Source organism: Periplaneta americana, chromosome 2, assembly GCF_040183065.1.
Source record: "Periplaneta americana isolate PAMFEO1 chromosome 2, P.americana_PAMFEO1_priV1, whole genome shotgun sequence".
In the NCBI taxonomy this organism is placed as follows: domain Eukaryota; kingdom Metazoa; phylum Arthropoda; class Insecta; order Blattodea; family Blattidae; genus Periplaneta; species Periplaneta americana.
In genome coordinates, this window is record NC_091118.1 from 34,476,695 (window position 1) to 34,497,799 (window position 21,105).

At 35.5% G+C, this 21,105-nt stretch overlaps 1 protein-coding gene across 6 annotated transcripts in view; it reads left to right on the forward strand.

Moving 5' to 3' along the window:
- The first annotated feature begins 4,959 nt into the window (after nucleotides 1–4,959).
- mri (BTB/POZ domain-containing protein mrityu) overlaps nucleotides 4,960–21,105 on the forward strand; it is a 53,838-nt gene continuing 37,692 nt past the window's right edge. The window contains exons 1-3 of one of the 6 annotated variants that reach the window (XM_069815165.1): nucleotides 4,960–5,086; nucleotides 5,639–5,764; nucleotides 18,998–19,123. In XM_069815165.1, the coding sequence (XP_069671266.1) occupies nucleotides 5,082–5,086; nucleotides 5,639–5,764; nucleotides 18,998–19,123 (257 nt within the window). In that variant the 5' untranslated portion in view covers nucleotides 4,960–5,081. Of the gene's footprint in view, nucleotides 5,185–5,217; nucleotides 5,318–5,638; nucleotides 5,765–18,997; nucleotides 19,124–21,105 lie in introns of those variants that run through there. The other 5 variants (XM_069815147.1, XM_069815157.1, XM_069815183.1 and 2 more) reach the window with 5 other exon arrangements.

Consider the following 21,105-nt stretch of genomic DNA (forward strand, 5'->3'; position numbering starts at 1 on the left):
AACAGCTCACCTAGCGATTTACACAGAGTTCGTTGACCTCTTATATCTGTATCACAAGAAGTGTGTGTTAGCGGCGATGTTGCCGAGCTGCTGAAACTTCAAGCTTAATTTTTTAATTAACCTTGAGTTTAATCACAAAACGTAATGTAGGTTTTCTATTCATTTAAGTGTACCCTATCGTCCCATTCAATCGGAAGGTTATTTCACTTCCATTCTGTATACAGAATGTACCAAAATTGATAGCGCAAACTGAAACGGGTGAAAGTAGGCCTACACTATAATAGAAGGAAACATAGCTCAGTAAACGAGCCGTTTGCGAGATAGATAGATAGATAGATAGATAGATAGATAGATAGATAGATAGATAGATAGATAGATAGATAGATAGATAGATAGATAGATAGATAGATAGATAGATAGATAGATAGATAGATAGATAGATAGATAGATGGATGGATGGATGGATGGATGGATGGATGGATGGATGGATGGATGGATGGATGGATGGATGGATGGATGGATGGATGGATGGATGGATGGATGGATGGATGGATGGATGGATGGATGGATGGATGGATGGATGGATGGATAGATAGATAGATAGATAGATAGATAGATAGATAGATAGATAGATAGATAGATAGATAGATAGATAGATAGATAGATAGATAGATAGATAGATAGATAGATAGATAGATAGATAGATAGATAGATAGATAGATAGATAGATAGATAGATAGATAGATAGATAGATAGATAGATAGATAGATAGATAGATAGATAGATAGATAGATAGATAGATAGATAGATATTTCTGAATAGCATTATTTCAAACAAATTGCAAACATGTATTATCAAACTAATATTTTTCACACTAATATTTACAGTCGACCTGGTTGGCGAGTTGGTATAGCGCTGGCCTCCTATGCCCAAGATTGCGAGTTCGATCCCGGGCGAGGTCGATGGCATTTATTTAAGTGTGCTTAAATGCGACAGGTTCATGTCAGTAGATTTCCTGGCATGTAAAAGAACTCCTGCGGGACAAAATTCCGGCACATCCGGCGACGCTGATATAACCTCTGCAGTTGCGAGCGTCGTTAAATAAAACATAACATATATATATATATATATATATATATATATACAGTACCGTACTTGTGACAATTTTGTTCTATATCTTACATGGTTACGCATGGCTAACATGTTACTTCTGTTCGAAGACAGGTTGGAAATTCATGACACCAATAAAGCATCACTCATGAGGCAATTAAGACGAGAGATAATGGGTTAAGTTGGCCAGTTCCTTTCCCCTCCATTAATACATCGCTGACTAGTAACATAATTATTTCACTAATCAGACTTAAGATATATCGTAAACAGGAGTAAAATTAACCACTGGAATGAATTTGATTACAAAATAAATTGAAATCATGATTTTGATGCAGTTGATATTTTTAGAGCAATTTTATCCCAGTTTACGGCGTATGTTCTTCTTCTGACACTTCGTCAAGTGATATGGACTGACTGATAATAGAACCAGAACCTCAATCAGAGGTGGACTTCTTGTTCTGTATCCTAAATGGCTAAGGCCAACCTATATTATTTTTTCGGTGTAATCCAAATAGATTCTTTCAAGTCCTAAAACTGCCGGTAGTACTGTTTCAAGCGCTTTTGCAAACGTTCGGTCTCTGTTTTATTTTACAGCTTCTTTTTCCGACAAGACGAAAATAATCTGATACTATCAAAATTATATTTAATTTTGTGTTACTTAATTTAAAAACTAAAATCACACTTTCTTCATCTAAGAAATGATCAAATTTCATTCGTGTATATTTCTCTTGTGAGTTAACAAAGACATATTGATATATGAAAAGAAAAAAATCCTCTGATAGTGAAAAGAGTTTCATACATATAGATAGCGCGAATATCAAAACTGCTTTTCCGAAATAAATTGTTACAGCATCATAATACTTTCTCCATACCATAATTAATAAGGTACCGGTAGTAGTAGTAATAATAGTAAGTAATACAATTCGGTTGAACAAGACAAATTACCGTATTTTAAAGTAAATCGTCTCCGTATTTCTAGTATTATGGTAAAATATAAAAATATGAGTGTTTATGTTTTTACAAAAACTGCTAATCTCACTTTTCTGTTCTCCGTGAAGTCCTTAGATTGCAATAGTATTTGATCATCATGCGGCAAATTCCATTGTACCACTGGAGAAGTATAATTTTAAATCCTCAGCTAAGATGCATCATTAGCATACTTTTATATTTGGATTAGAAATACTTTGTGATTGCACTGGAGCTATGTTCACATAAAAGTCACCACAGTTGCTATGGCAACAACAAATCACGGCCCGTTTTGAGTTGCTATCTACGAACATAAATGCTCGAAGGTTGCGATGTAGTATCATTGTTGCCGGTTCGTCTTGTAAACAAAGCATGCTTGTTCGCATTTGTTTTCGCCTGCTATGTAAGTTGTGCGTACTACCAGTTTCCACGTAAACGAGTTTGTTCTGTTTTGTTATGTAGTTATTGTTGGTGCTGTTGCTTAATCCATTATTAAATCAATTTGTTTAGTTGTAATCAGTGCTGTCATGAAGGCCATACGGGGCCATACATACATCGTATGGGAACCTACAATTTTTTTTAATTAATCGTATGGGGAAAAGAAAATTTGTCTCTATGGATGCCTAAGTTTTGTACGCGGAGATCTGTGTACATCTTAGATCATCTCTTGCTGTTCCTAATGTATTTTGTTTGATGTTCATGAACAAAAATTGCCCACCTCTGCAGCACTGAAATTCAGAATTATAATATAAAATAATGGTTGAAAAACAAGAAGTGCTGCAAATACACACTCCAAGATCCATCGAGATAAGTATGGATCTACGGTGGTGCTACATGGTGCATTCTTTAACTCAAATTTGTTGTACAATTAAAATGTAAAGCAGAACATTTTATGACTTGAAACTTTCCCGGCGTTTGATATAGAATAATTCTTCTCGGGTTCTCAGCCAGGTGAGTTGGAGATTAGCTTCCAAGCTTTCGACGGCTAGCTCGTGGTCCCACATCACTTCATCCCTGAAGAAGATGGCAGAGCTAGCAGTCGAAAGCTTGGAAGCCAATCTCCAACTCACCTGGCTGAGAACCCGAGAAGAACCAGAACATTTTACTTCTTCTTTAATGTATAAAAAAAATCATTAAATGACAGTCGAAGAGATAGGGAGAGGAGAGTAAAATATATTTCAAGGGAGAAAACAAGGGGTGAGGTGTATGGCCAAGAAAAGAATTACCATGACAGCACTGGTTGTAATTATTTTATTACTTGCATTTATTTTGTAATTTTATTCTCTCGGCATCAAGTTTGTTTAGTTTTGAAACACACCGACAGGTTGCGCGCGCGCATCACCTTCTCGAAGAATGAAATGTACGGCAACATTGATCTCAGGATGCATCAGCTGGCGATTACAAAGTATTTTTAACCAGAGTTATAGATTGCCAATCTTTCACGTCGGAATTTGCTGTTCGTAGCCCAGAGTCCACGTGAAAAGTGTTATGGACAAAGACGATACAAGGAAAGATTTTTTGGCTCAACTCGAAAAATCACCGGGTCAAACTTTCTAATAATACGGTGACGTCATCCTATCACTTCGTCACACAAGCGAAGCGAAAGAGTCGCGCTGATCTTCTCACATTGGGGATATGTACAGTAACTATAAAAGCTTAACGAAATAATCATTTTAATTTTCTTAATTGTTCATCTTCAATTTTAAAATGACAATGCTTCTGTCGCTGCTAATGATGATGATGATTCTGATTATATAACACATTATGTATAGTAATGAATTTTAACGTGGGACGTTTACATAAGCAACTATTCCAGAAAAAATTCCGTTACCATTCATCTTAGCGGAAGCGCGCCGATGCAACCCGCAACGTATCTTTGCTCCTTAACGGCTGCGGGCCGATGCAACCTGCAACATATTATGATGGATACAGGCAGGATGCGAATTAAGATTTCTTATGGGCGGGAGGGGGGGTTAGAATCCTAGATAGAGAATACCATATATAAAATTATTATTATCCTCATTCGATGCTGCTCAACGCTTGGTCGCACTGAGTTGCTTGTCTTGCATCTTGATCATAATAATAATTATATCCATAAGTAGGCTTAAGATAAGAGTGTAATTCCTAAGTTATTGATTGTTGTCAGCTTGCCAGTGATGATCAATATTATTTTCTTTGCTTACTTTATACTGTACTTTATAAAGTATACTTGTATTAAAAGAATTATATTTTGTGAGGGGGACCCTGGCAGGGATGTTAATGAATTAATGAGAGGAGGATAACTTTCCAACAGGGGGGAAAATCCCCTCATCCCCCATTAATTCGTACCCTGGATACAAGTAAGACCACGTTAGCCACGACCGCCAACCAACCAACCACTTAAACGTTCCACACAATTACAGGGATTCTGTCATCAATTTTACATGCGCTTATTTCTTTATTTAAATAGTTAATTATTAATTTAAGTAATTCGGTAGAAAACGTTGTTTAATATGGCGGACATCATCGAGGATCAGTGACAGGTTAGGTTTAGTTTGTTCAGGCTTTTGGTATGCCTATCAAAAAACGTTTATGCAAGGCACAGGCGTACGGTACCAAGAACTTCAACAAACCGAAAACCTAACCCGTCAATGATCCTCGATATCATTGATGTCCGTCATATTGACCAATGTTTTCTTCCGAATTACCTTAATTTATTGTGAACAACTTACATGTACATCATACTTTGACAAACTATTAATAACCTCTGTATTCTATAAGACATTGTTAATAAGGAACTGCTTTCAAGTTAACTATACATATACAGTAGCAGTTGCGTGACGTACTTCGTCCATCTCATCGCTGAACATACGGTAGGGAAAAGTAAAGTATTATGTTGGTCATTCTGTCACTGCCTGCTTATGCAGTTGTGAAGTTGTTTTTCTATGTAATTTGATTACTTTTTTTCTTTCACAATCGTCTGTGTTCATTGTGTTGGTGAATGAGAGATGTGAAATGGAAGGATAATGAGGTTAAATTATATCCTTATCTATTTTATTCTTGTTTAAGAGGATTGGTTAGAAAATTAAGAAGTGTTGAATACAACTTTTATTTTATAAACAAATTAGCGTAAGTACAACGAAGTTACAATGCACAGTAGTTTATCATTTTGATGCATGTAAAGGCTTATGCTGCAAGGGTGGACAAGTAATTGAAAATGTTTCCGTTGTGTTGAAGTTTACGTCAATTAAGCCAACACGAGGTATGTTTACTCACGTTATTAAGGTTAATGAACTTCAGTTTCCAGTAGGGGAGGATGATTAGTGGAAAAAAGAGGGAAACGAAATATGACGGCGGGAGACGGCAAGCTGCCAAGCCAAATAGTGAGCTATCGTATTTATTTGAGATGCGTATAGTCTGTTACTAATTGCAGTCTTTGTTCTCACGTGCGATTTACGTATTAAAAGATAGTTGATGGAAAATTTGGTAAATTTTACGTGTGATTTTGGAACAACCACTTTAGCATTGTCAATTTCAAGTACATAAATTTCGTGACATTTTTAATAAGTTTCGCATATTTCAGTTCGGGGAGTGCGATGTCTGTTCCCAAGGATCGTCATTCCTATGATCGGGACAGCAGTAGTGACACTGAGGATTATCACGACTCTGATGACAGGAGGAGAAGAGTGTATCATAAGAATAGGATGAGGTGAGTTATAGTTGTATTATGGTTTTATTATTTTTTTTGTAATTTTCATCAAAGGTCCACACCTGTGGAATAACGGTTAGCGCGTCTAGGCCGCGAAACCAGATGGTCTGGGTTCGATCCCCGGTCGGGACAAGTTACCTGGTTGAGGTTTTTTCCGGAGTTTTCCCTCAACCCAATATGAGCAAATGCTGGGTAACTTTAGGTGCTGGACCCCGGACTCATTTCACCGGCAGTATCACCTTCATCTCATTCAGACGCTAAATAACCTAAGATGTTTATAAAGCGTCGTAAAATAACCTACTTACTTTGGTGAATGTTACTGTGAACAATTATCAGAACAATATTTTTATTAATTCTGCTAGTCGATTTATATCATGAATGAAATCAAGGATCAGTGGGCGGTGGATACTCTACATTGACCCTTACTTTTCATCAAAGTAACTTATAAAAAGGTGTTTCGTATTCATACTTTAATTACCGGAACCACCAGATTTTCACGTATGTCAGTTACGCATTAACTGAAGTGTCTTAAGGGATTGAAGTAAAGTGGTAGGGAATAAAACTCTTCTCGGTAATTACCAAGAGACCGCCGATCTTCCACAAGGTAGCCTATGTGACAAGGTTAGTGGATTAATTGAGGGGATATCTAAGTGACATGAGGCCGAGGAATATGTGGAAAGATTTGAATGATTTAATATCCTTAGCCACACATCACTTAGATATCCCCTCAACTAACCCACTAACCTTGTAAAAGACCGACGGTTCCTTGCTAATTACCCTCTTCGGAACAACTGGATAATACCCACGGCAGAGCAATGTCGATAGTCGACGTTACTTGCTGGCCACTAGTCACCTGGCCGTACCGAGCCGTGCCAAACAAAACACAATCGAAATAGTGGTAGTAAAATTCGCGACTATATTCTTAAATAATTCACTGCATTAGTCAAGTGCAAGACTTCTGGCTTCTGTTGCATTGAAACAATTATGAAATACGATAATTTGGTCCAGGGAGCATCCGTTTTTGATGCAAAGATAATTTGTTTGGCTTGTTTCTTAAATAAAATTACGAAATGGCGTTCCTGTGCTTAACATTTAATAAAAAAAGAAATATAACAAAACTGTTTTGTCTCGAGACTCTCATCTAAGTCACGTAATAGGTCACGTAATCTACTTCAATATATTTGCGGAAATATATCTTGTAGCTAACAGTGGTGCTATCTCTCAGTAATGTTCAGAACGAAGGAGGTAGAGAGAGAAAAGAAACAAATTTCTCTCTCCAACGACGCCACACACCAACTTCGTGTTCTTATGTTGGCAAGATTGTGTATTTACTTAAATTTGGTGCTAAACATAATGGCACGGTTCAAAGATACCATGGGAATTCTCCAGTTTAGCGCCCTCTTCTCTTTTATCTACCCTTGTCTTTACTTTTTTTCAGTTTATTCTCACTTCCTACTACTTTCCACTACCTTCACTACTCTTTTATATCAACTCACATATATAGGTCTATACATAATGTTATGTGTTATATTTCTGTTTCTGATGGCATCATTCATGATGTTAATTCCCTAGAAGTATCATCACAGTCTAATATATACAGTCACTAAGCTCAATACGTAGGGAATATGCATCCATAGATAGTTGCTAACCACTAGGATCGCTACTATTGCCTCATCACAGACAATGTGAAATAGTACCAGCACAGTCTATTATTCCTAGTACCCTCAACAACTCAAGCTTCGTGACTGTATATACTAGACTGTGGTATCATGATCGTAGTCATTGTTGTTATGTAACAACTGCATGTTGTGTGTTATTTGTTTGTCGCATTTCAGAATGTGGGATACAAGCAATGCCCAAATATCAAATTTTGTGTTTTTTTTTTTTTTTTTTTTTTGCACAAATCTCTTTCAGAGACATTAAGAATGCTTGAAGAAGCTTGTGGTGAAGCAGCAATGAAAAAATACAACGCAGGTCTTTGCCTGGCTTAAATGCTTTTCTGAAGGTCGACTAGAGCGCTAGTTGTCTTTGATACTCATATGGTCTTCATTCTGAAATGCGACTAACGAATATCCCACAAACAACAGCTAGTTGCCACACAACAACAACAACAACAACAATTATGATCATGAAACTTCTACGGAAGTGACGTTATGAATGATGCCAACACCAGAAACAGAAATATACCACATATCATTATTCATTTTGAAAAAATATAGCCTATTCCAGAAAAACATTTTGAACCGAGTAGTATTAATTATACTTACAATGTACTAGATTGGAATCACTGGGAATTGATACAGAAACCTACTTCTTAGTATTCTCTCGCCATAACAGTTGAAAAATTCGACATTCAAATTCTTTACAAGTCATACCTTCCATAATTTATTTCAGTCAATTTGAATTGTCTATAAAAATTGATTGATTAATGTAATATGGATATTATTTCGATTTAAATTTTATGAACGATATCGATATAGGTTATTCTATTAGTGTTTTGTCACTTCAGAACTTAACATTTTGGTTTCCCTCGGTCACAAAGACAAATGCTGGATTGAAAATTTACATACCATCAATCACCAATATCATAAACATTAATAAAAGCCTAAAATCAGGTACATGAACACAAGCTATATACAACACATAATAGAAACAGGAACTCAATAGTAACAAGGGCCTACAGGTATATCCACAGATTCTAAACACCCGATATGACCACAGATGTTAAAGCTTGCGGGTTCGGGGGAGGAAGGGAGGGATGGTGGGGTTTTGTGTGTGCGTGTGCGTGTGCGTGTGCGTGTGCGTGTGCGTGCGGGCGTGCGAGTGCATGCGTGTGCGGTTTAAAAATAAATAAATAAATAAATAAATAAATTTTGCTTTCAGGAACCAACTATTTATAATCCTTAAAATGTACATAATGTTAAAATACAACCGTTTTAAAGAACATTTAAGAAACAAAATTCATTTAGCTAGACATGTTTCAGGATTTACTGTCCTATCTTCAGTAGCTTTTGAGTCAGATGAGCTGTTATTCATGCTGAAATCTCGTACTGATGTATATCGCCGATTGATTAAGTTTTTTTTAATACTGTTGTATTTTAACATGTACATTTTAATAATTTCATGAAAGCATGGTTGTTTTAAGATTAATGAATATAAACATATCTGCTATATTTATAATCACCCATTCCTCTATTGGAACCTGTATTGTTCACATTCTTTTTTATGTCATTGCCACATTGGGGCGAGAGTGATATACAGAAACTTTGATCTGTGCACTGTTGTTACACTTACCCCATGTAATTCTGTAAGACTTATTTTTCAGATTGTTTCATCATGTTCCGAGTACAAAAATAAATGGGAGTCAATTATAGGGAGTATTTGCATGGTGAGGATTCCAAGGAAACATAGTCCAACATTAAAGGAGCCTCTTTAAGCAGTTTCCTTCTAGAAAAGGCAGTTCATAATGCATCTTACTAATGAGGGGAAGTTTCGAATGAGAAAAATAATATCTTAATGAAGGCCATGCCAAATTGTAGGGTTTGAAGACTACATTCAAACACACTAGAGTTACAGGCGTAGACTGTTATTCATTTTTGTAAAAACTTAATTTAAATGTTGACAGATTTCATAACTGTTTGTAATTTGCAGCTAGTTTTGCAGAAATTGGCATAGTAGTGTACATTAGTATGTGTAAGGGCTGTGGTTCGATCTGTACTTTGCGTACAAGTCTTATATAGTTTGTTACAGAAGAGAATGTTGTTAAACGTGTGATTTTTTTTCCCACATTAGACCCGTCATTTATGCAGACACACCACAGCCTTAAGCTTATTGTGCTGCTTGTGTTACTTTTTAATACCGATTCATCAGCCCTGTTTCCTTAATTCAGGTGTACATTCGAGATATGGAAATCGGTTCAGAATTTTTTGGTTCTAGAGATTCTTTCCTAAAGATCAGTATAATGATATATAGAGTACAACCTTGCTTAACTAAGATGGTGGAGTAAAAATACATAGGCCTTACTGTCTTTTTTAACCATAACACAAACTTTTTTTTTTATTAGAAAACACTATCTAAAATATAACAGCGTTTATGTTCCATAGGTCTGTTGGTGCATGCCATTGATACTGCGACTGTCTTGTTCTTATTCCACAGCAAGATTAAAATTAATGGTGATTGTCCTTTAAGGAATACAATAGGTTTTCTGTACTCTCAGTTAATTTGTTTTGTGTTCAGTAGCAGCCAGCTGATGTACATTGGTCTCGTCAAATGACAGTTATTCTCTCTTAATGTCTATAATCTTTTCGCTGTAAGAAAAATCCTAATATAAACAATAGCACGTGACTGAAGTGAGGCTTCATTGGCTGCTGTTTGGCGCCATAGATTCTCAGTACGTGTTCCCGCCTACTGTTGTACATTCTGTTTCATGTTAAACATTTCCCGTTATTCGTTAAGTAGGCCTAACCTCACTATTATGCATTCGTTTGCTTAGGAAACATTTACTTTATAATTACTCTAATTAAAACTCACACAACTTATTATATACATTTAAGACTATTTGTTTTTCTCCGCTTTTGAGAGGGTTTCTATTCTTATGTTTAATAAGCACAAACACCTAGGATGCAGAAGCCATACATGCTTATGTGAACAACTACGAGCTCAAGTGACGCCAGCTTGTTACAAAAACAGACTACTTCGGTATTACTGTTTGTATTCATCCGCGTTCATAGTACATAACAAAATATAAAAGTAGCTTTTCTTTTACATATCGTTTTACATATGAGTGAAGTTATATGTTTCATTGTATTTAACAACTAGAATTCAATTTTTTATTTTCAAATAATAGAAGATGACAGTTTCCAAATACAGACTATATTTTCCTGCGTCGTGTGAGTGTTTCGACTGTGAGCCAATCACGGGTATGACAGCCAGGTGCTTGTGTTTACATTAGGATTTTTCTTACAGCGAAAACAGTATACCTTTTGTTTTTTGTGTACTTTTTATTCTCCCCACCCTCTACCCCATGGAATGTGGAACCAGTTATGGCTGAATGAGAGATAACAACTGATTCTGCACGTATTCACTTCTATGATGCTGTAGATGTAAAGCAGTTATTGGTGTACTACTGGAATCAATATCGATGAATTATTACCTGGAAAAACATGTTATCAGAAATGGCTTCTCCACTTTTAGTTCTGATAAATGGCGTTCTACTGTACTGCCATAGCCATGTGGTCTAAGACTTCACGTTTTGGACTAAAGATACAAAATGAAAATTAATTTGAGTCCTCATGGGGGAAGAAATTTTCTCATGAAATATCGATCAATGTATGGAACCAGTGCCCACATGATATCGTGGAGAATTTGCGAGGCTACAGTGAGTAGTGTAATCCAGTTTTGTTTGCCAGCTTGTTGTTGGCATCATTGTGCTAATCACACATTACCTCCCTGGACTGGTTTGTGATGATCATTCACTTCTGCTGAGGTTTGTGGTTGTGAGGCCAGTCTTAGGCTGTATGACTCTATACTTCCATGGTCTGTTGTACTGTGGATTTAATTAATTTCATATAATGGTAAAGTAAAAATTAATTGTTGAACAGCACAAGTGCAAAATAAGATAAAGGTATCTTCTTCAGATGCCATGAAGATATATGAGAAGCCTGGAAGTGTCATGCAGATGACAGCATTTAATTTTGTTTCTGTAGTGGAAAAAATTGCTCCAAGAAACTATATTGCATGTCTAACTCATTTTCAGCATTGTCTATACAGTTCTGTCAATGTATTATGGCAGTTACACTTTTAACAATTCAGGAATCTTGATAAACATATATATGTCATTAAAATACTAATACAATACAATTTTAAATTGAGATACCTCCATGTTCCTCATATAATTTACTAAAGAAACCACGTGATTACTACAAACAAATAGGAATATTCTTTTGTAACATCGTTTTAAAGTGAAAGTAATAAAATAATAGGTCGTTCTTATCACATATATAAAGTGTGTATCAGAAATAAACTGACAAAATTTTCTAGAATGTTCTTTAATTAAAAAAATAAAAGCAAATGGTTTCAGTTTCAACTAAAATAGTTCTTGAGATGTTAAATAAAATTTATTCGTGATTAGGCAGTGTGTGGGTGTACATCATATTATGTATTGGATTACTGGCATCGAACTGTTGAGATAACTTGCTGCGGAATCCGAGAACAATTCTCCATATACTGCCTAATCACTGTAAGTTAGATTGAATTTGCATAATTTTAGCTATTAAAAAGTGGAAATCATTTGAGAGAAAAGAAATAAAATAACAGCAATATCTTTCCTACAAATCATATATACCCTTTCCCTTCTTTAACCCTTTCAGAAATTGTCAAACTTTCATTATTGGGACTGGCCTTTAACAAAATCACATACTAGTAACTTTAAAAATATTTAAAATAAGACTAGGGTTTTCACTCCCATATTTCTCTATTCAGTGGTTACTACTACACTTAATTTGTCGGTATATTTTTAGAACCTTGTATACAATTTACAGTAAATATTTGTGTGGTTATCTTAAGGGGAGGTAGTCATTTTATTCTACCTATCGTCACTCTTATCACATTCTATCATAGATACAATTTATATAAAGATTGGGATGTCATTCACGTTAAAAATATCGATTTGATCCATTACGTTATTTCAGTGAGTAATAATCACATTAAATGAAGTTTTTTTTTTAGAGTTGATTATACGCTTTAATGTTTATTCTAGTAAAATCATTATTCTGGGGTATTTAGGAAAAGGATTTTGTAAGATCTGGAGTTCGATCACAAGAACCGAGTATACTGACTTGAGCTTTCAGTGGTTCCCTGTCTCTAGATGAATGCCAAGGTAGTATCTATTCGAAAGGGCAATGACCTATGACCAACATTCTTTCCAATCAGCTGAAACTTCTTATTACCACACACTATTATATTATATGAGCTGGGTTTGCAGTGAAAGACCTGTCCTTGAGCAGAACACTGAATGAATGAATGGATGAATATTATATGATACGTAACTTTCAGAAATTGGGTTTTAAGATGAATGTATGTTGTTGTTGTCTAGTGCCTTGCATTTGGCAATGAAGCCATGAGCAGTCGTGCTTTCCAATACTTTTGAACTGTAGTTTCTTCTGATCTTAATGCTTCACAGGTCTTCAAGTGGTTTTCATTCATTTCTGCTGGATCGTTACACAGGACACATATTGATGAAGCTGAGATACCTATTCTGTAGAGATGACTTGCTAGACAGTCATGATTTGTCAATAGTCTGAAGGCTGCAACTGCTGTTTTCCTCGGTCTCTGGGGGATTATATCGGGGTTGGAAAGTAGTGTAATCCATTTTTTGTCGTTAGCATTTGATTCTATTTCTTGTAGGTATGAATGAGAAAATTTTGTAGTGATCAAACATTTTATTGAGGAATATGAGAAATTAAATTTATATTTTTGTTTTATTGTTGTGCCTTTCTTGGCAAGTGTGTCTGTGGTTTCATTCCCCATGACTCCACAGTGTGCTGGAATCCATTGGAGATGGACAATCTTATTAACTTTTTGGAGTTGTGTTAACATTTTGTAGCATTTGAACATATTCCCTGAATTGCAGCTTTAGAATCTGAAAGAATTACTGTCTTGTTATATTTATTTAAGGGAAGATTTAATAATTGTCGGAGAGCAATGTGTATAGCCTCTATTTCGCCATCATCCCACAACATACATGAGATGAATGTATGTAAAGACTTAGCAATTATGTATTAGAATCATTTTGAATTTAGGACTGTATTCTTATTGCCATGTCAGTGCAGACAACTTATAAAATGAAGTTTTAGCTACAAAATAAAAAAAGAAACCAAATTTCAGTGTCAATTAGTTTTGATAATATCTTTCACAAAATTAAAGTTAGTGATTTTTTTCGTACCAACAAAATCAGGTAACAAATGCATTAAATATTTTTCATGTCTGAAAATTACACAACACTTACAGAGTGGAGCTTCAGTTACCATCTTCTATTACTGTCTTTTCTACTAATTGTCCTTTGCTGCTCGTATTATTTTACTTACTTACTTACTTACTGGCTTTTAAGGAACCCAGAGGTTCATTGCCGCCCTCACATAAGCCCGCCATTGGTCCCTATCCTGAGCAAGATTAATCCAGTCTCTATCATTATATCCCACCTCCCTCAAATCCATTTTAATATTATCTTCCCATCTACGTCTCGTCCTCCCCAAAGGTCTTCTTCCCCTCCGGCCTCCCAACTAACACTCTATATGCATTTCTGGATTTGCCCATACGTGCCACATGCCCTGCCCATCTGAAACGTCTGGATTTAATGTTCCTAATTATGTCAGGTGAAATTATTTTAACACTACTAAATTTAAATCTACTAATCATAATTTCTGCTGGACCATGTATCAGTACTTTTCCCCCAATTGACTAACATTGCAGAATCCCTAGTATTTATTCACTGAGCACAAGTGTTTTGTTTTCTAGGTCCGTTGTCCTTGTTTCATAAGCATCTGAGAGCATATCACTTGTTAATTTCATGTTAAGTTTAGTAAAAAAAAATTACATAAGTCTATTTTCGAAAAATTCGATTCTCTGTGTATTTAATTGTACAGCATTTATTACTTCTATGTTATGAAATTAAATCGTTGCTAAAGGATTATATTTCTTGTATTTATTTCGTTCGAAATTATAACTTGAAAGATGTTTTTAGATATTGTTTTCATAATGAATTGTCACTATGTGATGGGTTTAAATGATGTTGTTATTACCGTTTTAATAACTCGCAGTTTTTCGGAATGAATCATTGTTGAAGGAATGATATTTCTTGTAATTCGTAATTGTATATTGCTAGGTATTGCTTTCAGAATGAGTTGTCACTATATGATGGATTTAAATGGTATAATTTTAATAACTGTCGCAGTTTTTTGGAATGAAACATTGTAAGAGGATGATATTTCTTGTAATTCGTAGTTTCGTTCGAAATTATAACCTAAAGGAAATATAGGCTATATATTGCCATCGGCATAGCTCGGGCGGTAACGCATTTGCCTGTTGCACTCAGGCGTAGGTTCGATTCCCGCTTGGGATGATTATCTGGTTGGTTTCTTCCGAGGTTTTTCCCAACCATAAAGCGAATGTCAGGTAATGTACGGTATGGCGAATCCTCGGCCTCATCTCACAAATACCATGTCATTATCACCAATTCCATTGACACTAAATAACTCAGTAGTTGATACAGCGTCGTTAAGTAACCAAGTAAAAATATATACTCCTTGTATGTTGCTGGATATTGTTTTCAGAATGAGTTGTCACTATATGATGGTTTAAATGATTTGGTCATCATCGTTATAATACTTGTCGTAGTTTTTTTTGGAATGAATCAACAATTTTGTTACCTTGATTCCTCTCGAACAGTGACATTTTCATTTTGAAATAAATTAAGAAAAGAGTTCATGCAGGTAATGAAGCATATTATGTTAACATTGCATTCATGAAATTATCTCTCTTCTCTCGATGTATCAAATTGAAACCTTATAAAATCCCTTATAAGATTTGTTGCAACTTACACAGCTGAAACTTGGACTTTATCCAAAGGTAATGAAACTTTATTACTGTTCTGTTTAGATAGCCTGGCCAGTGTTATGCGCGAACATTTGACTAAGGGTGATGTGGAGTGAGTCAGTTTCTCAGCATATTCAGTGGGGTAGGAGGGGGAAGGAGGAGAAATGCATGCATGCTAACATATGTTACAGCTATGTTGAAGTCCACGCCTGTGGAGTAACGGTTAGCACGTCTAGCCGCGAAACCAGGTGGCTTGGGTTCGATTCCCTGTCGGGACAAGTTACCTGGTTGAGGTTTTTTCCGGGGTTTTCCCTCAACCCAATATCAGCAAATGCTGGGTAACTTACGGTGTTGGACCCCGGACACATTTCACTGGCATTATCACCTTCATATCACTCAGACGCTAAATAACCAAAAGCTGTTGATAAAGCGTCGTAAAATAACCTACTAAAAAAAAAGCTATGTTGAAAAACATTGGTCACGTACCTGCACTCCATGAGCGATCACAGTTTTTCCACTCACTGCTATCCAAACACTCGTACTTATCACAATGCAGTCTTCTCTTTTTACCCTTCCACTCTCAATGAAGTAAATTACAATGTCTTTATTGGTTCTATTACGGTACTAATGATTTTGTAATAGTATACTATGCACTTGCATAAGGAAAAGAAGTGAACACTACAAGAGCTGCACAGCAACTAACCTCTGCATCCCTTTTTTCTGCTATCAGTATCAAATGGACTTGCCTGGTTTACTGCGCAGAATGTTATGACCGGCCTAGCTATCTAAACACAACAGTACAAATGTTTGCACTTGTAATAAAAGGCATATAAATGATACGTAAAAATATATTTAAAACAGTTATAATGTAACTTGTTTTGTATATTTCTTGTTAAGCCATTAAGATTGATTACTGCAAATTATTGGTAAAAGTATATTCAATTCAATTCAGTTTATAAAGCCATTAAACATACAGTGATGGGCTTCGTCACAAAAAAAAACATACATTTGAAAATACACATATAATTGAAAACAGTAATTAGAATGAAAACACAAAACATTTTGAAACTCTAAAATTAATGAAAACACTTCACTCTTATGTAATAATTGTAACTAATCTTACTTACTCACTTACAAATGGCTTTTAAGGAACCTGGAGGTTCATTGCCGCCCTCACATAAGCCCGCCAGCAGTCCCTATCCTGTGCAAGATTAATCCAGTCTCTATCATCATACCCCACCTCCCTCAAATCCATTTTAATATTATCCTCCCATCTACGTCTCGGCATCCCTAAAGATCTTTTTCCCTCTGGTCTCCCAACTAACACTTTATATGCATGATATGCCATTCCCATCTAACCTAACCCCTTGTACTCCCACGAAGTCTATTCTATATCTAGCTAGTTCTTTTGCTACTAATGTTACCCCTCCTGTTCTATAAAGACTAGTTACGTTCCAAGTGCCAAATCTCAAAACCTTATTCCTTTGCTGTGGTCGTACCAGAGAATCAGTCCTATTCCGAGGCTTATTGTAGGGATTCGTAACAAGCTGTTTTTTACGGTGATGGGTTGTTAGCCCTTCGCCCAACCCCCAAGCTGGAGGATCACCCCGTATCGGCTGTCCACGACTGCTTATTCAATATATTCGCAGCTACCCTCCATATCTGGAGGCCGTCTCCTCTATCCATAACCTGAGGACGTGCCATGCCATGGTGATAGTGACCCACAATACATGGAATTGTAACTAATCTAAATAACTTTATTTATTAAAAACAGTTTCGTATGAATTTATGTTAAGAAACTCATCTACAGAGTAGAAAGGATTAATTAAAAGCCAATTATAAAATCTAGCTTTGAAACTATTGGTTGGTAACTTATAATATTGACTGGGAAGCTTATTATATAATTTCATCCCCATGACAGAAAAATTTGTACTAGTTTTATGTAATCTACAGTATGGAATATTAATTTGTTCACTATTTCTAATTTCATGATCATGTATATTGGCTATTAATGAGTAATTGTCTATATTTTGTCGAGTGTAAAGGACTAGGTCGTATATATATATATATATATATATATATATATATATAAATTTATGACAGTTAATATCTGTGATTGTTTGGAAAGAGGTCGACAATGTTCAAGATAGTTTGATTGACATAGAATTCTAATGGTTTTCTTTTCCAAAATCAAGACACTCCCAATTTTGCTACCATTTTCCCAGAAAATTAAGGCATACCTAATTATCGACTGAAAGAACGAAAAGTAGGCGCATCTTAAATAATTAATTAAATATGTGTAGCAATTGGCTTACCTGATCATCAACATGAATTGTAAATTACAACAGTACTAGTTTTTGAACAAATAATTCTCAGGGGGATTTTTGGGCCAGTGAAAGGAGATTTGGAAATTTGTAATTGATCAGGAACTTGCAAAAGTAAATAAAAGAGAAAAAATGATAAGGTTTATTATATTAAATCAAGGCGATTGTCATGTCTGGCACACATCTCAAATGAGAGAGAATGCTCTATAAAATTCTTCATGAAATGGAATGAGGAAACAAGAAAGACCAAGAAAGAGATAATGGCAATACTTGATAAGGATGAAGATTTGCAGATGGTGGGGAGAAGCTTTTTAGATTCAGTTGAAGACAAATTGTGAGGGAGGCTAAAACCCATCCTGCGCTGTAACTGCTTGGAAGAGGAACAACTACTCATGTTTTGGTTATAACATTTTATTTATTATTATTAATTATTATTATTATTATTATTATTATTATTATTATTATTATTATTATTATTATTATTCCGCCTGATTTACAATGTTAACAGTATTTCTGACAAACCAAATACAAATGAAATAAAATCAATATATCGTCGCCCCAGTACTATACTGCACTATCTTAGAAATCATGATTTCAAGAAATCGAGAGAAAACGCTGTGTATTGCCTCAAACAAATCTAAATACAATTCGGAATTAAATATGTGAGTAGTGAATTCCGAATTGTATTTAAAATATTTGTTTGAGGTAATACAAAGTGTTTTTTTTTTTTCTTGATTTCTTGAAACCATGATTTTTGAGATAGTGCAGTATAGTACAGGGCGATGATATATATTTGATAAAATCATTGTCAACAATCCTATCAAAGGTGATTTCTTCTAATAGCAAAGTACCATTCTGCATGATTCGTCTACTGATGATCTAATAAATTTTTACTGAATAAATTATATTTCTCAAAATATCCATTGACCATGTTGTTCGTAGTTGACTTTTTTCCTTTCGTGTTGTTGGAATCCAATTACATTATGTGAGACTTGGCAGTCAATCCTCAGGCACTCTCATGTTTCATAACATGTCCACACCCTATTAACTGTCTTATTGATAAATCCTTTAAAGCATTTAGTCAAACTCCCATTTTGTCTCTGATGATATTATTTTGTAATTCTGTTCTTCAGTGTTACCCTAGCAGATCGCGTCCAATTATTTACATTAATTGTACTTTTTGTTTGAAGCTGTGTTTTTGGAACCATACAAAATCGTACTTCATACTGTTACATTACACATTTTGGTTTTTGTTTTGTTGCGAACTTTTGTTTAAATCTGAGGTAAATGAAACTCATTACCTATCATTGTATTACAGTTATGGGTCTTCATCAAAACCGAAGCCATGCTTAGTCCAGAGACAAGGTGGAAGTGGTCCCAATGATCAGCGACCTCACCTTGTAGCAACTCCCAAACAGTCACTCAATATGGCACCTCGTAACAGGTAAATATTTATTTCCCCAATAAGGGACTTGAATAATTCTGACAGTGTTGAAATCACTTATGTGCCAAGGAAGAGAGAAATGGGGAAATGCTTAAGAGAGAGAGATAATTCCAAACAAGATCATTGCCCTTTCTAGGGTACGTAAAAGATTCAGCCTACTTGTAAATCCAGAGGACCATGTAACAATCGACAGATGAAATATAATAATCAAATAACAATTATAATTATGAGTATAATTAATTACAAAATATAATAAACGTGTATTGCATCAATGGGCAGCTACCACCATGTTATGGTTTTACATAAATTGAAACATTATAGTATGTAGTGTAGTATCTCGCAGTTTTTGTTAAATATTAAAACATTTAATTAGAGTAATCATTGTTGTACACAGAAGTCATATTTTAAATGTCATAAATCTGTTGTTAGTGATTCATTCATTTATTTCTTCAGTACAGTAAGTAATACTGTTTTGAAAGGCTATTTGGTTACTACAAACAACAGTACTTAAAAAAAAAAATTGCTACTAGGTGAGTTAGAGATTGAAAGAAGCTTTCGAGAGAGAGAGGTCCTGTTATACAGAGAAAACAAATACTTTACGACATTTTAGCACATCATTGATACCACGATTACTGGAATCTGCAAGGTGCATTGCTCGCATTCATTTCAGTCACCCTGTGGAAGGATCGCGGCATCCACACCTGTGAAGTATCGGTTAGCTCTTCTTACTGCGAAATCAGGTGCCCTGGACTCGATTCCCAGTTGGAGCGAGTTACCTGGTTGAGGTTTTCTGTGGGGTTTTCCAGTATGAGGAATTGCTGGGTAACTTTCGTTGATGGAATCCGGACTCATTTCACCAGCATTATCGTCTTCATCTCATTCAGACGCTAATTTTTTTTTTAATCCAATGCCACCAGGTTGTCTTTCGACATTTCTGGTCTTCTCTCCTGGCCGTGGCTTAGTTGTAACCCACTTCTGAGGTTGGGGCGCCTGGAAGGCGGAGTTTCATTACCCCGATTATGCGATAGGATGATTATGATAATGTGGTGCCAGGAGAGGTCTTAAATCTAAACTTAACCTAAATTCCAGACCATGGACGAACACAGGAATAATCCCCTTTAAGGAAGAATTCCTGTGCTGTAACCGGGAATCGAACCCGGGACCTCATGAACTATAGCCAGAAGCTCTGACCACTAGACCATGAGGTTGGTCTCAGACGCTAAATAACCTAAGATGTTAATAAAGCATCGTAAAATAACCTACAAAAAAAAGATCGCAGCAACATAAATTAAAGGATTGAAGATAAATAATTAAATAAAATTTTCTCGGCAACATAAGACACAAATAAGCAAGTTGAAGATAAATTAAAAGATAAATTAAAAAAATTGAAGATAAATTAAAAGATAAATTCTCTTTCTCACTCTTACCTGAATGTCATAGGAACTGCTGGAAGTGATGCCTGTTTTTGTCCAAGTACTCCTGGCATCTATGAAGAAAGTTTTGTGATACTCGTTGCAATTCTTCTTGCATAATTTCATTTATCACTCCGGATTTCGTTCTCCAGAATGGATTTCTTCTATACACTTTTTGTTTTAAATTCCCCTACAGTAAAAATCAATGGTCTCGCAGCATCAGGAAAACGTATACGAAATTTTCGTAAACACCTATCGTAAAACTTCTTCTTTAACAGATAACTTTAGACAATAAACACTCTCTGCACATTGGTGTATGTAACCATGATTCTAACCTAACTCTCTTCACACTATAAACACAAGACAGCAACTGACTTCAAAAGCTTTTTGCCAATAATCCCGTGTGCGGAGGATAAACAATATGCGGCCAATGGCCCACTACTTACTGTTAGCCATTCAGCGAACCCGCATGCTAAAATGCTGTAAAGTCTTGTTTGATTATCTCTGTGTATCTGGTTGTCATCAAGTACATTGAAGTCTTTCGAAATGGAAGGGAATCACTGGACATAA